Source organism: Natator depressus, chromosome 11 (assembly GCF_965152275.1).
Source record: "Natator depressus isolate rNatDep1 chromosome 11, rNatDep2.hap1, whole genome shotgun sequence".
NCBI lineage: Eukaryota > Metazoa > Chordata > Testudines > Cheloniidae > Natator > Natator depressus.
Genome location: NC_134244.1, coordinates 59,377,398 through 59,395,850, shown reverse-complemented (window position 1 = coordinate 59,395,850; position 18,453 = coordinate 59,377,398). Strand labels below are relative to the sequence as shown.

Sequence of the window (18,453 nt, the reverse complement as noted above, 5' to 3'; positions counted from 1 at the left end):
TAGAACTCAGTTGATTATGAAATACAGCAATGCAGATTTAGAGTCAGATTCTCTGTTTTTCTTCACCTTGTCTGTTCATTTGTACTTGTGCAAAGTGAGTGTAAAAGACTACCACTCAGAGTTGGTAGGGTTTTGCATGAGGATAAAGGACTATAGAAGGGGCAGGATGAATCCAGGCCCTTGTTATCAGAACTGATGTCCCTGGGAAGTGTGATTTCCCTGTTCAATAGATAGCCAGGCTTTTAACTTGATTGAAACAGCTAGGTAAGGGAGTTCAAGTAGGATTCTCGTCTTTCAGTGGGACCAAATTCCAGTGATTTGTATCCAATTTATCTGAAGAAGTACTTCCACTACCCCTTGCCAGTCGGTTCTTATTACATGTATTTTTACATGTAGTTAGTACTTAAAGCAAAATATATATTTACCAATATAGTCTTCTCCACAGTGAGCATGTTCAGAAGACAAAATGGAACAGGAGTACTACTTTCATTTTTTTTTAAATATCTGGCATAAAAGAATACTAGTAAGTATTGCAGTCCAACCCACCAATACTGTAGGTCAGTCTACATTAGAAGAATTTTCACCACTGTCACTACTGATGTATACCTCTACCATGGCTGTGCTGCACTGATGCAAACCAGGGCTTGCATTGCAGTGGCTCAACATGTCTACATCCAAGGTTTGCACTGGTGCAATGTAGACCAGTTCTGTTATTTACGTAGCATTGTATCTTTTTTTTTTTCTACACTTGTATACCAAACCTACTGTTACCTGACAAAAGTTTTTAAAAGCCCATTGCCAAATATATATGCTAAAATTTTAGCGAGCATAATGAAAGAATATTCAATAAAATGTTTTTTTTTAAACAGCAGAGTCATGTGATCTTCAATCTAGTGCTTGGGACAACTATACAACTAACTGCTTTGTAAACACTCATGGTTTAGGTCATAAGCCAACCTCTAGTTAGTGGGGGTCAGAATGAAACTTTTCCTGTGGCTGCTTTATTCAGCTGTTGCTTACTTCTTGCACCTGGCTCTGAAGCAGCTGGCATTGGCTGCTGTGGGAGACAGAATACAAGACTAGAGGGACCTCCTGTCATGTTATGGCCATTCCTATGTTAATTATTGAGGAGCTATGAAAAACAACCTATTTAGAGACAACTGTCTTGTCTGTCCTGATCTTGGCGTTCGAGTTCTTCTGTTCCTGCTGTTCTTTTCTTTGGTTAAATTAATCATCTTAGTGACAATTTCATAGAGCTCAATTGTCACGTAAAACAGATGAACAACACATTCTAGTGGGAAATAAGCAGCAAGAGGTTTTTGTTTTTTTTTAATATATCTTTATATACAGTGTGCCACATTTATTATAAACCAAGTCATTTTGAGAAACACAGCCTGGAAATGATGTCCTGCAAGAAGTTTGATGTAAGCTAGTGAGTGTATCAGAGCACTTTGGGCTGTGCCCTGGAACCCTGCAAATCTGCAGATATCTTCTTGATATCAGCTGACTATATTTGTGGATCAGATGTGGATACACATTTTTGATCTGTGCAGGGCTCTTCTGCCCCCTGTGCCTTGAGAGGATGTAGCTGTAGGGATTTAGGCCTTCATCCTGTACGTATTTATGCCAAGATGGGGCTGCTGCTCCCCTGAGTACAGCTATGCCTGGTTCTAAATCCTTCAGGGGATGGTGTTGCTGCCTTGCTGTAACAGGAAGCACAGGTCAGCAAGAGACCAACTTGCCTGCACACAGGTGCAGGTACAGGTTGACCTAAGGCAACTTTTGACCGAACTTTGTAGTGTAGGCCTGACCTGCCTCTTTGTGGGCCCAGGGCCTTTGATGGCCCTGTGGTGAATGGGGTGCGAATTTGGAGCCTGTTTCCACCTTGGAGCTGGCGCTACAGAGGCTAGGGGGGAGACGTGTGCGGTACCCCCCGGTGCCTGCAGCCGCGCTCCGAGGCCCGGCCGCGGGGCTGTGGGTTCAGTTTCCCGACACTGAACTTGGCTCCGGGAGGAAACACCCGGCACGGCTGGCAAGGCCAGAAACCACTGTCCGCCCGGCTGGGGGCAGAGCACAGCAGCGCCCCGCCGCCCCCCGGAGCTGCTGCCGTCGCCGGCTCCCCGCAGGGCTGCCCCGGGGAGGACGGGCGGAGGGAGGGAGGCTGCCGCGCCGGGCGGGAAGTGAGCTCAGCGCACAGGAAATCCCGCCCGCCTGGCCTGTGTTGTGCTGCCGAGGGGCAGAGAAAGAAGCCTAGCGACCGAGCGGGGCTGGCGCCGGAGACCACGGGCAAAGCCATGTCTGACCAGGTAAGGGCCCCCGGCTGGCCGGGCTGAGGGGCCCGCGGCGGAGGGAGCGAGGCTCCGGAGCCAGCCCGGCGGCCTCCCCCCCGCTTCTCCATAGCCCGCAATGGAGACTGGAGGGAGGGGGCGAGAGGCGCCGGGGTAGGGGGCCCTGCAGGCCCTTGAGCGGCGGGGGTTGGCCCCGTCCAGTGCCCGGGCGCTGCCCCCCCTACCCTGCGCCTCCCCAGCGGGGCTCCGCCTGGCACCCCCCGGGAGAAGGGCCCGGAGAGCGGCTCCCCTTTCCCCCCACTTCGCGATGCCCCGCCACTCTCCTGCTCCCTCTCCAGGCGGGGCTGCGGGGTCCCCTCCCGTGACTGCTTGACCGGGCCTCCCACCCTGCCTAGGCCCAGGTCATACAATGGAAGCCTTCCTTGGCCTGCTTTACGGGGTCAGTCGCTGGTGCCCCCGGTTCTGGCCTGCCCCAGGCCCCCCCGCCCGCTCGGGGCCGGAGGAGGGAGAGGCAGCCCCAGAGTTTGCAGCCTGGCTCGGATCTGACAGCAGGAGACGAGGGCTGATAGCTGCAGCCAGGATTTAAGCTTCTTTCCTGTTAGGCCTGTCCTCACGCTGGGGAGTTGTTGTGATTTGTGTTTAGTGCTCCTAATTCAAATCCTATCCTGGCTACCTTATTTCATTCCCAAGATTTGTTCAGGAACTATTAATGATGTTCATTAAATTGTAGTGTATGTGGTTTGTGCGTGTATGTATTCTGTCTTTAGATGACACTCTCAACTAGTATTGGCTTGAAAAATGTGGATTTTTCATAGCAGTTTTTTGAAACCTAATTTTAGTAGCAATGTGTGGTATTTAAAAAAAAAAATGGAAATGCTCTAAAATGCTTCTATAGCGTTGGGAAACCGAGCACTGTTGGTATATGAGAATCAGGAAGCAAAACTGGTCAGAAGGGAAAGTGACATTTAGGCCATGACACATCCCCAGTTTGAACCCCATTTCAGCTGTTAATGTAGCTAAAGTGTAAGAAATCCCTAGTGTGGACAGGAAAAATCACTATTTACACTGGTGGACTTTACCCTAAGTTCAAGCAGAAGTAGACTTAACTAGTGCAAATAATGGCATTGCCTGTTGCTGCTAAGGCTTTACACTAGTGGAGCTCTGCAGGTGTCTGACAACTGATGGCTGTCATCAGAATAAGGCCCACAACAAGTAGACCAGGCTTAAGTAAAATGCAGAAAGTAAACTAGCAGCATAAATGGAGGAGGGGGAGAGGAAACTTTGGACCAGATCCTGCAGACCTTTGCTCACATAATTGCCCTTATTGATGTAAGTAGTGCTGTTGTCATAAATGGAACTACTTGCCTGGCTAAGAACTATTCAGATTTGCAGTATAAAGCCCTTTTTCTAAGAACTCTTTCCATTTGAATCTAATGTGATGCTAGTAATAGAAATAAGGAGAAGTTGCTCAATGAGGTGACAGGGTTCCATCAAATAATCAGATTCCAACTAAATCTGTTCAGAATGGCAGTCATGGGATAAGAGGGAATGTCCTCTCATGGATCAGTAACTTGTTGTAAGACGGGAAACAAACGGGAGGAATAAATGGTCTGTTTCAGAAGGGAGAGAAGTACATAGCATGGTTGTCCAAGGATCTGTACTGATACCAGTGCTGTTCAACATATTCATAAATGACCTGGGGAAAGGGGTTAACACTGCAATGGCAAAGTTTGCAGATGATCTAAAATTACTCATCATAGTTCAGTCCGAAGCAGACTGTGACGAGTTACAAAGGGATCTCATGAAACTGGGTGATTGGGCAAGAAAATGACACACAAAATTCAGTGTTGATAAATGCAAAGTAATGCACATTGGAAAATATAATCCCAACAATACCTATAAAATGATGGGGTCTAAATTAACTGTTATCACTCAAGAAAGAGATCTTGAAATCATTGTGGATAGTTCTCTGAAAACATCTGTTGAATGTGTAACAGCAGTCAAAAAAGCTAACAGAATGTTAGGAACCATTAGGAAAGCATAGATAATAAAGCCGTAAATGTTATTATCCCACAATATAAATCCATGGTACACCTACACTGTGAATACTGCGTGCAGTTCTGGTCACCCCATCTCAAAAAAGTTATATTAGAATTGGAAAAGATACCAAGAAGGGTAACAAAAATAACTGGGGATGTGGAACAGCTTCCATATCAGGAAAGATTAAAAAGCCTGGGGATTGTTCATCTTGGAACAGAGATGACTAAGAGGAGTATGACAGAGGTCTATAAAATCATGAATGGCATGGAGAAAATGAATAGCGAAGCATTATTTACCCTTTCCCATAACACAAGAACCAGGGGTCACCCAATGATATTAATAGGCAGCAGGTTTAAAACGAACAACACACAATGCACAGTCAACCTGGGGAACTTGTGGCCAGGGGATGTAGCAAAGGCCAGAAGTATAACTGGGTTCAAAAAACAATTAGATAAATTCATGGAGGATAGGTCCATCACTGGGTGTTAGCCAAGATGGTCAGGATGCAACCCCATGGTGTGGGCGTCCCTAACCCTCTGACTGCCAGATGCTGGGACTATACAATGGGATGAATTGCTCAATGATTGCCCTGTTTTGTTCATTCCCTCTGTAGCACCTGGCATTGGCCACTGTCGGAAGATAGGATACTGTGCTAGATGGACCATTGGTCTAACCCATTATGGCCATTCTTATGTTGAATTAGGCCACAAGTCTCTTACAAAAAGCAGCCTTCAATAAGTAATCCTTTGTTATGCCTCAAATCTGCAAAGATTTATGCATATGCTTTACTTTGTGCACTTTGAGTAGTCTTGTTGACTTGAGTGGGAGCTCTTGCGACCCATAAAGTGTAGCATGCATGTAAACTCTTGAAGATAACGGCCTTACAGTGGGACAAACATGTAAATGCGCTTAACTTTTACTTCCACAGTTAGTTCCATTGAAGTCAATGAGTAGTTGACTGGAGTTAAACATGCATAAATGATAGTGGGAATGGGCTCTAAGGTGATATTAGTGCTCATCTTTCCATGCAAATAATTTTTCTTGGAGTTAGCCATGTTACATGGAAAAACTACAGATTCTTTTTCTCCTATCTTGTGCTGGAAATAGTTGTTTCAGAGGATATTGTCCTCCAGGGATATAATCATTTGTTAATAATGGCAATTATAGCTGTCTTAATTTAAACAGTGAACATAAGAACAGCCATACTGGGTCAGACCAAAGGTCCATCTAGCGCAGTATCCTGTCTTTGGACAATGGCAAATGCGAGGTGCCCCAGAGGGAATGAACAGTTGATCCATCCCCTGTCGCCCATTCCCAAAGTGGGATATAATCAGTTTAGTTTTCATTAGGATGAGATAAAAGATCATGTTACTGATAATAAAGGGGGGAACAAAATGGGATGGGGGATACAAAAAGCTTGTGGGTCCTAGGTAACAATCCCAGAATATGGGGAACAGACAAAGTCACAGGAGGGGTAGGTGTGTAGATTGGTTTAATAAAGAGGGAAATTGTAGAATCTAATAAAGCAAATTTAACTTCTAATTAAATATAGAAGAATGAATCAGCATAATATTGGCTTCATGTAGCATTTCTTTTAGCTAAAATATTGGTAACTGTTAGGAGTATAGGCAGAATACATAAATTAACACCACTTGTTTGCTAAATGTCAGCACTGGTGCTGTGTGTACTAATCATCTTATAATCATGATTCTAAAATCTTATTGCATATTATGTTCTTGAAAATTGAAGGTCAAAATCTATAAAAAAATAACTAATTTATTGTTTAAGCAAATTACAATGCAGCATTTGAAGTGTTTTGTTTTGTGGTTCCGTTAGTTGCAATAATAAATACTTGGCCCTCTCAGCACCTTTTGTCCAAGGACTTCAAAGTGTTTTACAAGCACTAATTAATTAAACCTCATGACATAAGTATGAGGTAGGTATTAGAGAACATTTTTTATGCTGCTTAGGAACCCTTTCTGTAAAACAGTGGCTATAGGAACTTTTTATGGCCCTAATGAAAAGTCAGAATCTGATTCAGAAGTGGTTTTATTCAACATTTTTATTTTGACCGCTAAGTAAAAAACTTTCTTTTCCTAGTATGATAGCGAATACCAGTCTTTTAACTGCATGTTAAGTGGTAGGGACTTGCACATGAACTGTTTGTGAAATGTTTAATTTACAAATGAGTGATTGTAACTTAGTTAACATAACTAAGTAACATAACTAAGATTGTAACTTAGTTAACATCAAGTCTACCTAACTGTGCATTTGTTCTTTAATTTCTTCTGGTGGCTTTCCCATCCACCCATTTTTTCCCCCTTAAACCTGCAGTAGGGGAAAAAATGCTCTTTCAGTTTTGCCTGCCCTTGTTTGGCTCCAGATTACTGGGATTTTACTTTTTAAACTTCAGTTGTTGGCAATGCCATTCTTGACGCTAACCCATTTCAGTCCCTCTTCTCCCCTTCTCCGCCCCCCCCCGCCAAAAAAAAAAAAGAATTCCATCTCTGCTTTTGCTCCAGTTTGGTGTATAGTGGGGTTACCTGAGGCTTTAATCTTGCATCTTTGTGACATACTGATATTTTGATCCCACTAATTCCCTTTTTGTCTTCCTACTGTCTCCCTTTCTCATTGCATTTGGCGTGTTCTGCCTCAGTTTCCTGGAGCTGAGGACCGGAATCAAGCCCCCTATGGATCATTGCTTTCCACTCATATCAACCAAGGAGGGCTGTCATGGTAGTGATGCTCTGCTTTAGACTCAAGAGTATGAACTCTGTGATACCCCACACAAGAGCTCAGAAACTCTGGTGAGGAGAGCTAGATAGATAGATAGAACAGTGACAAGAGTTAATGTGAATCCTCTGCATGGTAGTGAAGTCCTCTCTTATTATGACGGCAGGCTGGCTTGTAAATTGGTTCTTTTGCATAGTGAACAGAGATGGTGACTACATACACTTAGAATTTAAATACCCTTTGTAGTGATGGGTTTCCCATATGTTAGCAAAGCAAATGACTAATTAGCACGAAGTTATGTTATACTTCAGTGGGTGTGTAGAGATTAGTCTCTCTCTTCTTTTGGAGAATTATTCTGTCCAGTGTATAAATGCTAAAAATGTTCTTTCCGCAAACCCTTTCTGTAATTACAGGAGAGCGATCGGCCATTAGGTGAAAGAGGTCCATGATCTAGCTCTCCAGAAAATGTCTGTCTTTTGGTCCTTTTCTAGCAGAGTGTGTGATCCAAACTATCGTCTCACTCCTACAAGTGGTCCCTTGAGATTTGGGTTGAGACCTGTGAATATGGCAGGATGGGGGGGGGGGGGGGAGTGGCAGGGAGGGTGGAAGTCTTTATTGCCAAGAAGGAATTCTGGCACTGGAGAGCTATAAAAGCTTTGATCTTGTCCATCTTGCTGGGCAACAGCATGCTGAAGAAAGGTGATTGAAACGTGACTTGTAGTTTGGTGAGATCCTCCTCTCTGAAGACTTTTTTTTTTTTTTAAGATTTCTCTATCCAGCAACTGCTTGAATTTATGCAGTGACTAAAGGTGTAGGTGTAACCTTGTTCAGTGCCATAATACACCACATCCATCAAAATGTACAAAACGGTTCAGAGCTGCCTGGCCACGCCTCCACCTAGCAGCTGAGTGAAGGGGATGTCGCCACTTCTGGGGAGACCCCCAGATAAGTGCCACCCTGTCCAGTGCCCCTACCCCCTCCCACACCCAAACTCTGCTGCTGGGGTAGGGGGGGCCCAGGGGCCAAGGGACTGCCCCAGCAGTGGCCTGGCGCAGGGGCTGCCTGAGCTGCCCTTGAACCAGGCGCACCGGCCGCTGCAGAAGTCACGGAGGTCACTAAAAGTCACAGAATCTGTGGCATCCGTGACAAACTCGCAGCCTTATTTATAACAAACATACCATGACACAAGCTATTAATTGGGGATGCTGTTTACACATGGGAGTGAGGGCTCTGCTCATTCTTTGAAAGTGGTAGTGACTTGTGATGCATCTTTACACACTGATGCTATACATGCAACAAAATCTGTTTACTTCTGCCTCTGTTTTAGCATATGAGACAGAGAAAGATCTATTACTGCTTTCTCCATGTTTCTCTTTTTGAGCTTATTTCAATGGAGTTAAACTGGTGTAAAATTGCATTCTTTGTTTTAATGTCTTCTAATTCATCCATTCTCTTCTCTGTTCCTCTTTCTTAGCTGCTACTGTTAATCACTGGTGTAGTGTTGATTCATTGTAATAAGGGAGAAGTTAGCGTACTGTCTAATGAAAGTAGTTAATAAGTAGGATTTATCAATATCCCTGTGGAATGTTTTTCTTTCAGGAAGCAAAACCTTCAGCTGAGGACTTGGGAGATAAGAAAGAGGGAGAATACATTAAACTCAAAGTCATTGGGCAGGTGAGTTCTTTTACATAATCAGTTACTGGCGGATATTTCATAGTTGTCCAATGTATAGCCTGCAGATGGATCATCTCTCTTAATTACACACATGAACAGTTGAATTCTGGTACCCTACAATTCTTTGATCTGGAGTTTTCCCCCCAAAATTACCCTCCTACTTACCAGTTGCCAATGGTGGTTCTCAGTATAGCTCTAGGTATCTCAAACATTAATTAATTTTATCCTTGCAACTCCTTTGTGAGTGAAGGGAGTAGTAGTATCCCTGTGTTACAGATGAGGGATTGATGAACAGAGAGATTAAGTGACTTGCCTGAGGTCATACAGGAAGTCTGTAGCAGCTGGTTTTAGATAGCCTGAGTCCCTGTCCAGCATTAAGCAAAAGACCATCTTTCCTCCTGGACAGGAATGGGGTGAAGGTGCCATTGGTTGTTTACTTAACTGTTTGTGGAAGGGGAGGCCAATTCAGACTCTAGCCAGCAACTTCTCTTTAGAGATAAAGGCTATAATTTTCAGTAGTGGAGGGAATGAGAACTTCAAGGCCTTCATGAACTGAAGTAATTCTGAGTAGAACCACAGAGTACTGCGGGAGCTACTGGTTCACTTGAACTCTTTTAATATTAGGAATTTTAAGACTTTATTAGCCTGGCAATTTGGTGCTGGTTGGAATCTGGGGACCAAATTCAGTCTAGGCATAAGATGGTGCAACTCCAATTAGCTTCAGTAGAATTGTAATCACTTAGCCCTGGTCTACACTGGGGGGGGAGTCGATGTAAGGTATGCAACTTCAGCTATGGGAATAGCATAGCTGAAGTTGACCTACGTAGATTGACTTACCACGGCGTCTTCATGGCGGTGAGTCAACTGCTGCCACTCCCCCATTGACTTCACTTGCGCCTCTCCAGGTGCTGGAGTTCCGGAGTCGACAGGAGAGCGCTCTGGGATCGATTTATCGCGTCTAGAGTAGACGCGATAAATTGACCCCTGATATATTGATTGCTACCCGCCAATCTGGCGGGTAGTGTAGACCTACCCTTAGATAAGGGCTGAATGTGGTCCAGTGACACAGAAGATATTTCAAACACTTGCATTTGTAATCATTTTGTCACCTCTTGCAGTAATGTATCTTTTTGTAGGACAAGGACAGCTCATTAACTTACTATTGTATTGCTGAGACAGCATGTCTACAGTGGTAGATACTCTCTAAATGAGCAGGGTTTTATTATGAATTTTGAAGTGTGAGCTTAACTTGCCTCTTCTGGAACTTGAGACCAGAGATCTGCTGTGTATGATGATATTTTTATTAGGCAGATTGGAGGATAAAGATGGAGACACAGACTATTATTAATTTTTTTTTTTAAATTCAAAATGTCTTTAGCAAACCACAAACCGTATCATACCATCTATTTTTGAGCAGAACTCCCCATGGAAGTGAATGGTGAGTTCTGATTAATGTGTTGTAATATAAATCTCTAGTAGGATAACTTATCAAGCATTACTGTACGCACATCGATTGATAGTAAAGCTGGTGTTGGATACATTTTGTAATAATAAAGTGTAAAAATTAAAACCTTCAAACAAAGCAAATAGTTATTACAAAGAGGGGTAACTTCTTCCTGTTCTGTTCTTAGGACAGCAGTGAAATTCACTTCAAGGTGAAAATGACGACACATCTCAAGAAACTCAAAGAATCATACTGTCAAAGACAGGTTTGTGAAACCGTGGCACTGTCTTATTGAAAAAGCACTTTAACCTCTTTTTCCTCCCTTCCCCAAGTAAAGGGATCTGCTTGGACAGGTGAACTCATGTCAAATCTCTGTTCACCAGAGGGATAGACCCAACAACCACAGAACTATGGACCTCCTAATTAAGTTTGACAGTCATTAGCATTTATGCTGGACAGCATGATGTGGACCTTGTCCTATTATAATGTGTTCAAATTATTGGTTGAAATTACAAGGTATCTGTTAAAAGCAAATGCTCCCTTTTTTAATATGCTCATGCACGTTCTTATGGGTACTGTAAAAGACGCTTTACCTCTTACAGCTCGAAGTGAAATGCACTTAGAATTGTGGAATACTTTCAGTGTTGTATGGAAGCAGAATTAGACTTACAACTGCCAATATTGTTAATATGGTAATAAATTGACAATGTGTGACTACTAAATTCATTGCATTAACGATTTGGTAGAAGGGGAAAACAGTGAGGTGGCAAAGTTGGAAATGATACAAAATTATTCAAGATAGTTAAGTCCAAAGCAGACTGCAAAGAGATCTCACAAAACTGGGTGACTGGGCAAGAAAATGGCAGATGAAATTCAGTGCTGATAAATGCAAAGTAGTGCACACTGGAAAATGTAGTCACAGTGTTATATACAAAATGATGGGGTCTAAATTAGCTTTTACCATTCAAGAAAGAGATCTTGGAGTCATTGTGGATGATTTTCTGAAAACATCCACTCAATGTGCAGTGGCAGTCAAAAAAGCTAACAATGTTAGAAACTATTAGGAAAGAACACCCACACCGTGAATACTGCGTGCATTTCTGGTCACCTCATCTCAAAAAGATCTATTAGAAATGGAAAAGGTACCAAGAAGGGCAACAAAAGTGATTAAGGATATGGAACAGCTTCCAGCTGAGGAGAGATCAAAAAGACTGGGACTGTTCAGCTTGGAAAAGAGGTGACTAAATGGGGATATGAGAGAGGTCTATAAAATCATGAATGGTGTGGAGAGAAAGTGTTCTACCCCTTCACATAACACAAGAACAAGGTTGATGAAGTTAATGCGCAGCATCTTTACAACAAACAAAAGGAGGTACTTCTTCACATGATACACAGTCAACGGGTGGAACTTGTTGCCTGGGGGATGTTGCGAAGGTCACAAATTTAAAATATGAATTGGATAAGTTCATGGAGGATAGGTCCATCAGTGGCTGTTAGTGAAGATGGTCATGGATTCAACCCCATGCTCTGGGTGTCCCTAAGCCTTTGACTTCAACATGCTGGAACTGGACAACTGCGGATGGATCGCTCAATAATTGCCCTGCTCTGTTCACTCCCTCTGTAGCATCTTGCATTGGCCACTGTCGGGAGACAGGTTTCAGAGTAACAGCTGTGTTAGTCTGTATTCGCAAAAAGAAAAGGAGTACTTCTGGCACCTTAGAGACTAACCAATTTATTTGAGCATAAGCTTTCGTGAGCTACAGCTCACCTCATTGGATGCATACTGTGGAAACTGCAGAAGACATTATATACACAGAGACCATGAAACAATGGTCTCTGTGTATATAATGTCTTCTGCAGTTTCCACAGTATGCATCCGATGAAGTGAGCTGTAGCTCACGAAAGCTTATGCTCAAATAAATTGGTTAGTCTCTAAGGTGCCAGAAGTACTCCTTTTCTTTTTGTCGGGAGACAGGATCCTGGGCAAGATGGACCATTGGTCTGCCCAATATGGCCTTTTTTTGTGCTGCGAGGGATCAGATTTATCTTCCACATCAGTTTCTCTTAAAACTACCAATTAACACTTCTCTTGTTTGCCTATTCTGTGTTTAGCTATTGGATCAGCAGTGGCCTTTATGTGGTCCTTTCTTCAGCAGCGTTCTTCAGGTTCACCCTACCAACTGTGACCATAAGCAGTGATGGCTAACATTTTTGTGTTAATAGAGACAAACTAAACTTGTCAACAAATAGCTCTGTAGTGAAGCTTCATTCTTTGGTCATATGATGTCTTCATTTTTCTGTGTCCTTGTCATTGTGTGATTTGCTGCTACGTACAGGAAGAAAGAGTATTCTTAATATTTATTGCTTACATCGCATTGAATGTATGCTGGGTCTTTTTCAGATGAATGAGAGAACGCTGCCATGATGAGCTTAAAATCTTAGGGCCGGATGCTGTGAACATTTTCACACAAGTTTTGTGTGTGTCAGTCATACATAGATCTATAGGTTACTCTGTATATCTAAAAAACAAAAGCTCATTCTATAGCAGTTTGAATGGATACCACTGTAGTATGTGTATACTATAGAATGAAGTTTTTTTTACTTCTTACCTGGGCTATAACTTGGTGAACAAAGTAACCATGGAGATATTTTAGGTTTCCTTATCCAAGTGTGCTCAAAGGCAGATGCTTCTATGTCACATTATCTTCTGAGAGAGGGGTCTTAAGATGGCTTCTTCCAGGGCCATAAAAATGCTTCCCAACTGTAAGAGGGATTACTAGAGAAGGTCTTCCTTTCCTATTAATTTGCCTGCCTGGTTAACTTGCAAGCCATTTGTCTTTGACGTACAATACACTATAGACTTTGGGTGCTTCAGAATAACTCATCTTAAAAATGACTCTGTGCAAGTTATTTAGTTTAGAAGAGTTTACTGTAAGTGACAGTAGCTGTGTATGCGGACAATTTAATATGGAGTTAATAACCTGGAACTACTTACCTTTTGCTGATGGCATAAAACAAGATGAGTATGGGTTTCGTTATCTGGTGTTGCTATACTGCTGGTCTCTAAATATGCCAGTATTAACTGCACAATTAAGATTGGGTCTTATTTTGCACTTGAAGTGGGAGTTGAACCTGTATTGTATGAAAGATACAGTACATCTGGCCCAAATTTTTGAGCAGATTATCAAATATATCTGTTTGTTAGACTGAATTCTAATCACTTTAAATTGGCATTTAAAAGTTCTTATTCTGTCTCTTGGTTATTGTGTGTTTTGGTTTTTAACTTTTTCTAGCTTAACTCTGAACTATAGAATGTCAAAAATACATACATTATGAGTGTTTGAGGTCTCTTTGGAGTCATGTAATTCTTTTTCTTTTTTCTTTTTAAGTATTAGTATTATTCGCCATAACTGATTCCATGTTTGCTGCAGTTAGCAGATGAATAACATGATTTATGTCAGCTACTTCCGTTCTTCAACATGGGATGCAAAAGCCTTTTTGAATGGTTCAGGAAAGAATACAACACTGCTTTCTAATGTATGCCCCCAGTAACTTCCTTGCATCCATAATTGTGGCTAGCATCGGGAATGAATTTTGCTAATCCAAGAGTGTGTTTGGGGAGTCAGAGAAGATCTTTGACAAAGGACATTGTCACTTTGTTGAAGACTGGATCTTGGTGAAGCTGTTCAGTTGGTTCAGGAGTAAAGTTGAACAGTTTAATGAAAAACAGGATCTTCAACAAAGCAATGAGTGTTGAGGAGTCTGTTCTTTTTGAACCCAGTCAGCTGGGTTAGAAGTTCTCCCACTGAACTGGTGGAACAATTCATGGAGATCCGGTCTGAGACAATTCAGTTGGTTCAGGAGTGGCGCTCTTGAACCAGTGGGATAGTTTCACAAAGAATATAGCACCTTTGACAAATCAACGGCTTCTGACAAATATCAAGGTCTTTGTGCGTGGAGCTGTTGTATTGGAGATCTCTTCTTAGGCTTTTAGTATTCTTTGTCATTACTGAATGCTTTTGAGCAATGGTTAGCTGTTGAAAAGGAAAATCTAGTTTTGACCAGCCCTACTTTAGGGGAGCAGTACATTGCTTATTGTCACATGCCCCCACTTATGTCCCAAAATGGTCCAAATGGAAGAGGAGCAGGTTTTTCTAGTACAAGCAACATTTATGTTGTGTAGTAGATGAAGACCTTTGGCAAAGCAGTGGCTATGAAATACATCTTTGTGAAGCATGGCTGGATAGGTCTTCTGTGAAAACCCTTGGCAAAACTCCTGAGCCAGCTGTACTCTTTCACAAAAATCCTGTTCTTAATTAAGTCAGCCATTGCTGTGTCAGAGATGCTTTTTCAATCTGGAAAAAACCTAGGAAATTAATACACAAAACCACTGTGTTGTGTTTCAGTTAAAGCTGGCCCACACACATACCTAACCCAAATTCACAAAACCAGGAAAAGAAAAGTTAAGGTGTCTGTCTATTCATACCCTCTTTCTCCCCTCAGACACATACCTAACCACTAGCACAACAACCATACACCACAGACAAAGCATCACTATTTTCTCATCCCCATTAGAGATGCCAGCCTTCCAGCACCCCTTTTTCCAGACATGAGTGATTCACCTGCCCCTCCAACTTGTGCAGAAAGGATAGTGGGGAAGGAGTCTGGTCAGCTGGTGGTGATGCTGGGTGTGGGAGTGTTGGGAAAGGGGGTGCTGGAATACATAGCATTGACAGAAACACTACCCAATTTCTGAGAACAAAAATCTTATTCCTGTTGATTTGCAGGTCAGAAAGAATCCAGCTTGACTTTTAATACTAGGTAGAGTTTGCAGGGTGGAGAGGAGTCAAAAAAACTCTTTTCTTGTAAACTGGACAGACTTCATGTGGTGGTGGTTGACAACAAATACACAACTACAGTCTCCTTTCAGAATAAAATTGTACTTTAATGTTAACATTCGCTTAACTATTTTAGTGCACTAGGTGCGTAATAAAATACACACAGCTTAGATGCTTGCACATCAGTGGTTAGTACCCAATCTTCAGTTTTCAAATTCTTTGCTTATATTGAAAACATAATATTATTTGTGTATCAATTTTTAAAAGCTTACATGTGCTTTACTAAACATTTCTGTGGCTTGTTTTTAGGGAGTTCCAATGAATTCGCTCAGGTTCCTCTTCGAGGGTCAGAGAATTACTGATAATCATACCCCCAAAGAGGTGAGTTTCTTTCCTTAATAGAAGGCAAGTGGCAGCTTAAACAATGCACCATGGGACAACTAAAGAAGTAGACTGTGCTTCGCATGTTAGGGATTTCACTGTCCAGCCAAAACTTCCATTATTTGCTTGAAAACGTTTTTTAATACAAGTATATGTACTCATCTTTACCAGAGAGAGGTAGGAAAACATGAGTAGCTTGTTTTCTGTTTACTATCCATATCAGGATTATACTTAATTGTTGCATAAATTTATTCCTGGTATTGCAGAAGTTATAAAGACTGACCTTTTGGACGCAGGATGTGAGTTATGCAGTGTTGATGTAATCATCTTTTGGTCTTAAACTTTCAGCTGTCTAGAGAATGGAAAACGAACTTGAAAACTTTAGATATCAGTTGTAGTTTCTGAAGTGAAAGTCCTTTGTTATAACCAAGTAAGCTACATGATCTATAATTTGCAGTCATTATGCCATTGGTACACAATTGCATGACAATCATGCAACAGCTGCACAAGAATAAAGTTAGAGACTTTAAAAAAAAAAAAAAGCCAATGATTTTTTGAGATCTGGAAAAGGATTTGGACTCCCTACAGAATATTGCCAGTTCTGAAGTAGATGTGCTGCAAAGATGAAACAAGTGACTTGGGGGGTGGGGGAGCAGACTAAATAAAGTTATTAGTGTTGGCTAATAAGGCAGTGACAGAGGATTATTTTTCCACCACTTTGTCCTTTTGAGGAAATATGGCTGGGGAGAGGAAGAAAACCTTTAGCTCCCTTGCTTGTCCAGGAGCTGCTGTGCATTCAAAACATCTGATTTGTAACAATTTTGTGTGTTTTTTTTGTTTTTGTTTTTTTTCTTCCCTGTTCTCACAGCTGGGGATGGAGGAGGAAGATGTGATTGAAGTTTATCAGGAACAGACAGGGGGTCACTCTACAGTTTAGATCCTTCTGTTTGTTTTTTCTTTCCCCTTAATCCTTTTTTATTTTTAAATAATAGTTCTTTTGTAATGTGGCGTTCAACACTGAACTGAAACTGGCACCCCATCTCTGGGAACTTATTTTCAAACATCTGGTATCTTGAATTCTCGTGCTCATTATACACTATAATTTCTGTTTTCATTGTGCTGAACTCTTGTGATCCAGCTGCAGCCCTGCTCCTTTTCCCCCTCCCCTTTAAAATTACATGTACACACATGCATTTGTATGTTCGCTAGGATCGTGCCTTTCAGGCACGAAGGTTGTAAGATCTGCCAGGTGGGCAAGTGTTCCTAATGACTTCCAAATCAGCCCTGAAGTTTTGATGTGTGACTGTTTCACTCCTGGACTATAACTTTCAGTGGGAGATGAAGTTTTTCAGAGAACTAAACAATGGAGAAATTGTGTGTCCATAATTGAGAGCTGTTATCCTTAAATTGTGCTGGGGGCCTGGGAAAGAAGACTGTCCAGTTGGAAATGAAAAAGATCTGTACTTTCTTCCAGAGATGACTTCACAGAAGACATAAAATTGAAAACCCTGTCTATTCTTAAATTTTGGCAGAAGAGCCCAGAAAAGTTCTTTCATATAGCAATTAATACACAAATATTCATGCAAGAATGTACACAGCAGACACTTGTAGTATTCTGACATTCTTGTTTGTACCTTTTAGCCTGGGACATGGGTTTTGAATGGACGTTGTCTGTACCAGCTTCATTAAAATAAACAAGAAAAACAATTTTATAAACATTAACAATTTGTATTTTCTTTTCAAATATTTGGAGATGAAAGAGCAAGAGATGTGCTTATTTAGTAAATATTGATCAGAGCCAGCAAATATTACTCTCTTAAAATATACACTGTAAACTAGAATTCTGTTGTTCCCTTCTTACTCCAAGTATTGAATACTCATTGATTTTTTTTTGTTTTGGTAATAGTAATGTGCATTCCTTTCTCTTGAAGCGATTAACTGTTTCCGGTACCTGTTGGATGATGAAAATATGTACTTGGAGCTTCAGTTTGGATTCTAAAACTAAAGGTTAGATTGAAACCTGTAACTTGGAAGGGAGAGTTGGAAGGAAATAGGTTTTCAAAAAAGCCAAACCCCAAAAAGTTAACCTTTTCCCTCTAGATCACTGTGTCACAAATGGTCCGGGTCAGTAGTGCCCCAAAGTAATTACCATCTGATGGGTGAATGGTGTCCTATCTAAAATGAGTTACGGGCTCATTGCAATTCCTAACCAGGTATCCACATCTCAAGAGGTACCACCATTGTGGGTACCTGCCTGGGCCATCTCAACAGAGCATCACACAATTATGAATGGGTCACACTTAAATGGGTCTTACAGCTCAGGTAGAGGTGGATTGGCAGGACGGTGTAGAAAAATGCATTGCTTTGCCTCTGCTCCATGTGACGTGCAAATAAAAAGGACTTGAGTTTGCAGGTTTTTACATCAAGCACTTTTCATGAAAACTCAATTCACATTGTCATTTTGCTAAAATATGTTTTATACTTTCACAGATGGGTTTTGAGGGTTTTTTATGGAGCTCACTGTACAGTTATAAATGCATTTCCTTTCATGCTTGTGGTTTGTGTCCCTTTTCCCATCTAGCAGTACACTTCTTTTGTACTCCTAGCTGCACTAAACAATTCTTTTAAAATATTAAAATTTTGCTTTAAAAAAGTCAGAGATTATGGAATTTTTTAAGTGTTATGTTTAACCAAATGATTTCTAGAAGAAGAATAACCTTCAAAAGAACAAATCACCAATATAACATATGATGAAGCAAAATACTGTTTCCTTGAGATGTTCTCTATGTGCTTTAGCTATATCTTAGGTACTTACGTGCCTCTGTAAGAGCAGTATCTGAGCACCTTTCCATCTTTCTAATAAATGCATCCTCACAACATCTCTATGTGGTAGGAAATTACCACTATTCCTGCTTCACAGAGGATTAACTGAGGCAGAGAGAGACTGTAGCACAGCTGGGAATTGTATCCAGATCAATTGACTTCTAGACTAGCATCCTAACCACTGGACCTTTTTCCTCCCAATCTACATTTTATATGCTGATTTACATTAACT

General features: G+C 41.5%; 1 protein-coding gene across 1 annotated transcript; it reads left to right on the top strand.

Moving 5' to 3' along the window:
• The first annotated feature begins 2,099 nt into the window (after positions 1-2,099).
• Positions 2,100-16,551, top strand: SUMO1 (small ubiquitin like modifier 1). The gene is made up of 5 exons (XM_074967944.1): positions 2,100-2,306; positions 8,661-8,735; positions 10,367-10,444; positions 15,327-15,398; positions 16,267-16,551. Exons 1-5 carry the CDS (start codon positions 2,295-2,297, stop codon positions 16,333-16,335), a joined length of 306 nt encoding a protein of 101 aa, XP_074824045.1. The 5' UTR covers positions 2,100-2,294; the 3' UTR covers positions 16,336-16,551.
• Positions 16,552-18,453: the final 1,902 nt, after the last annotated feature.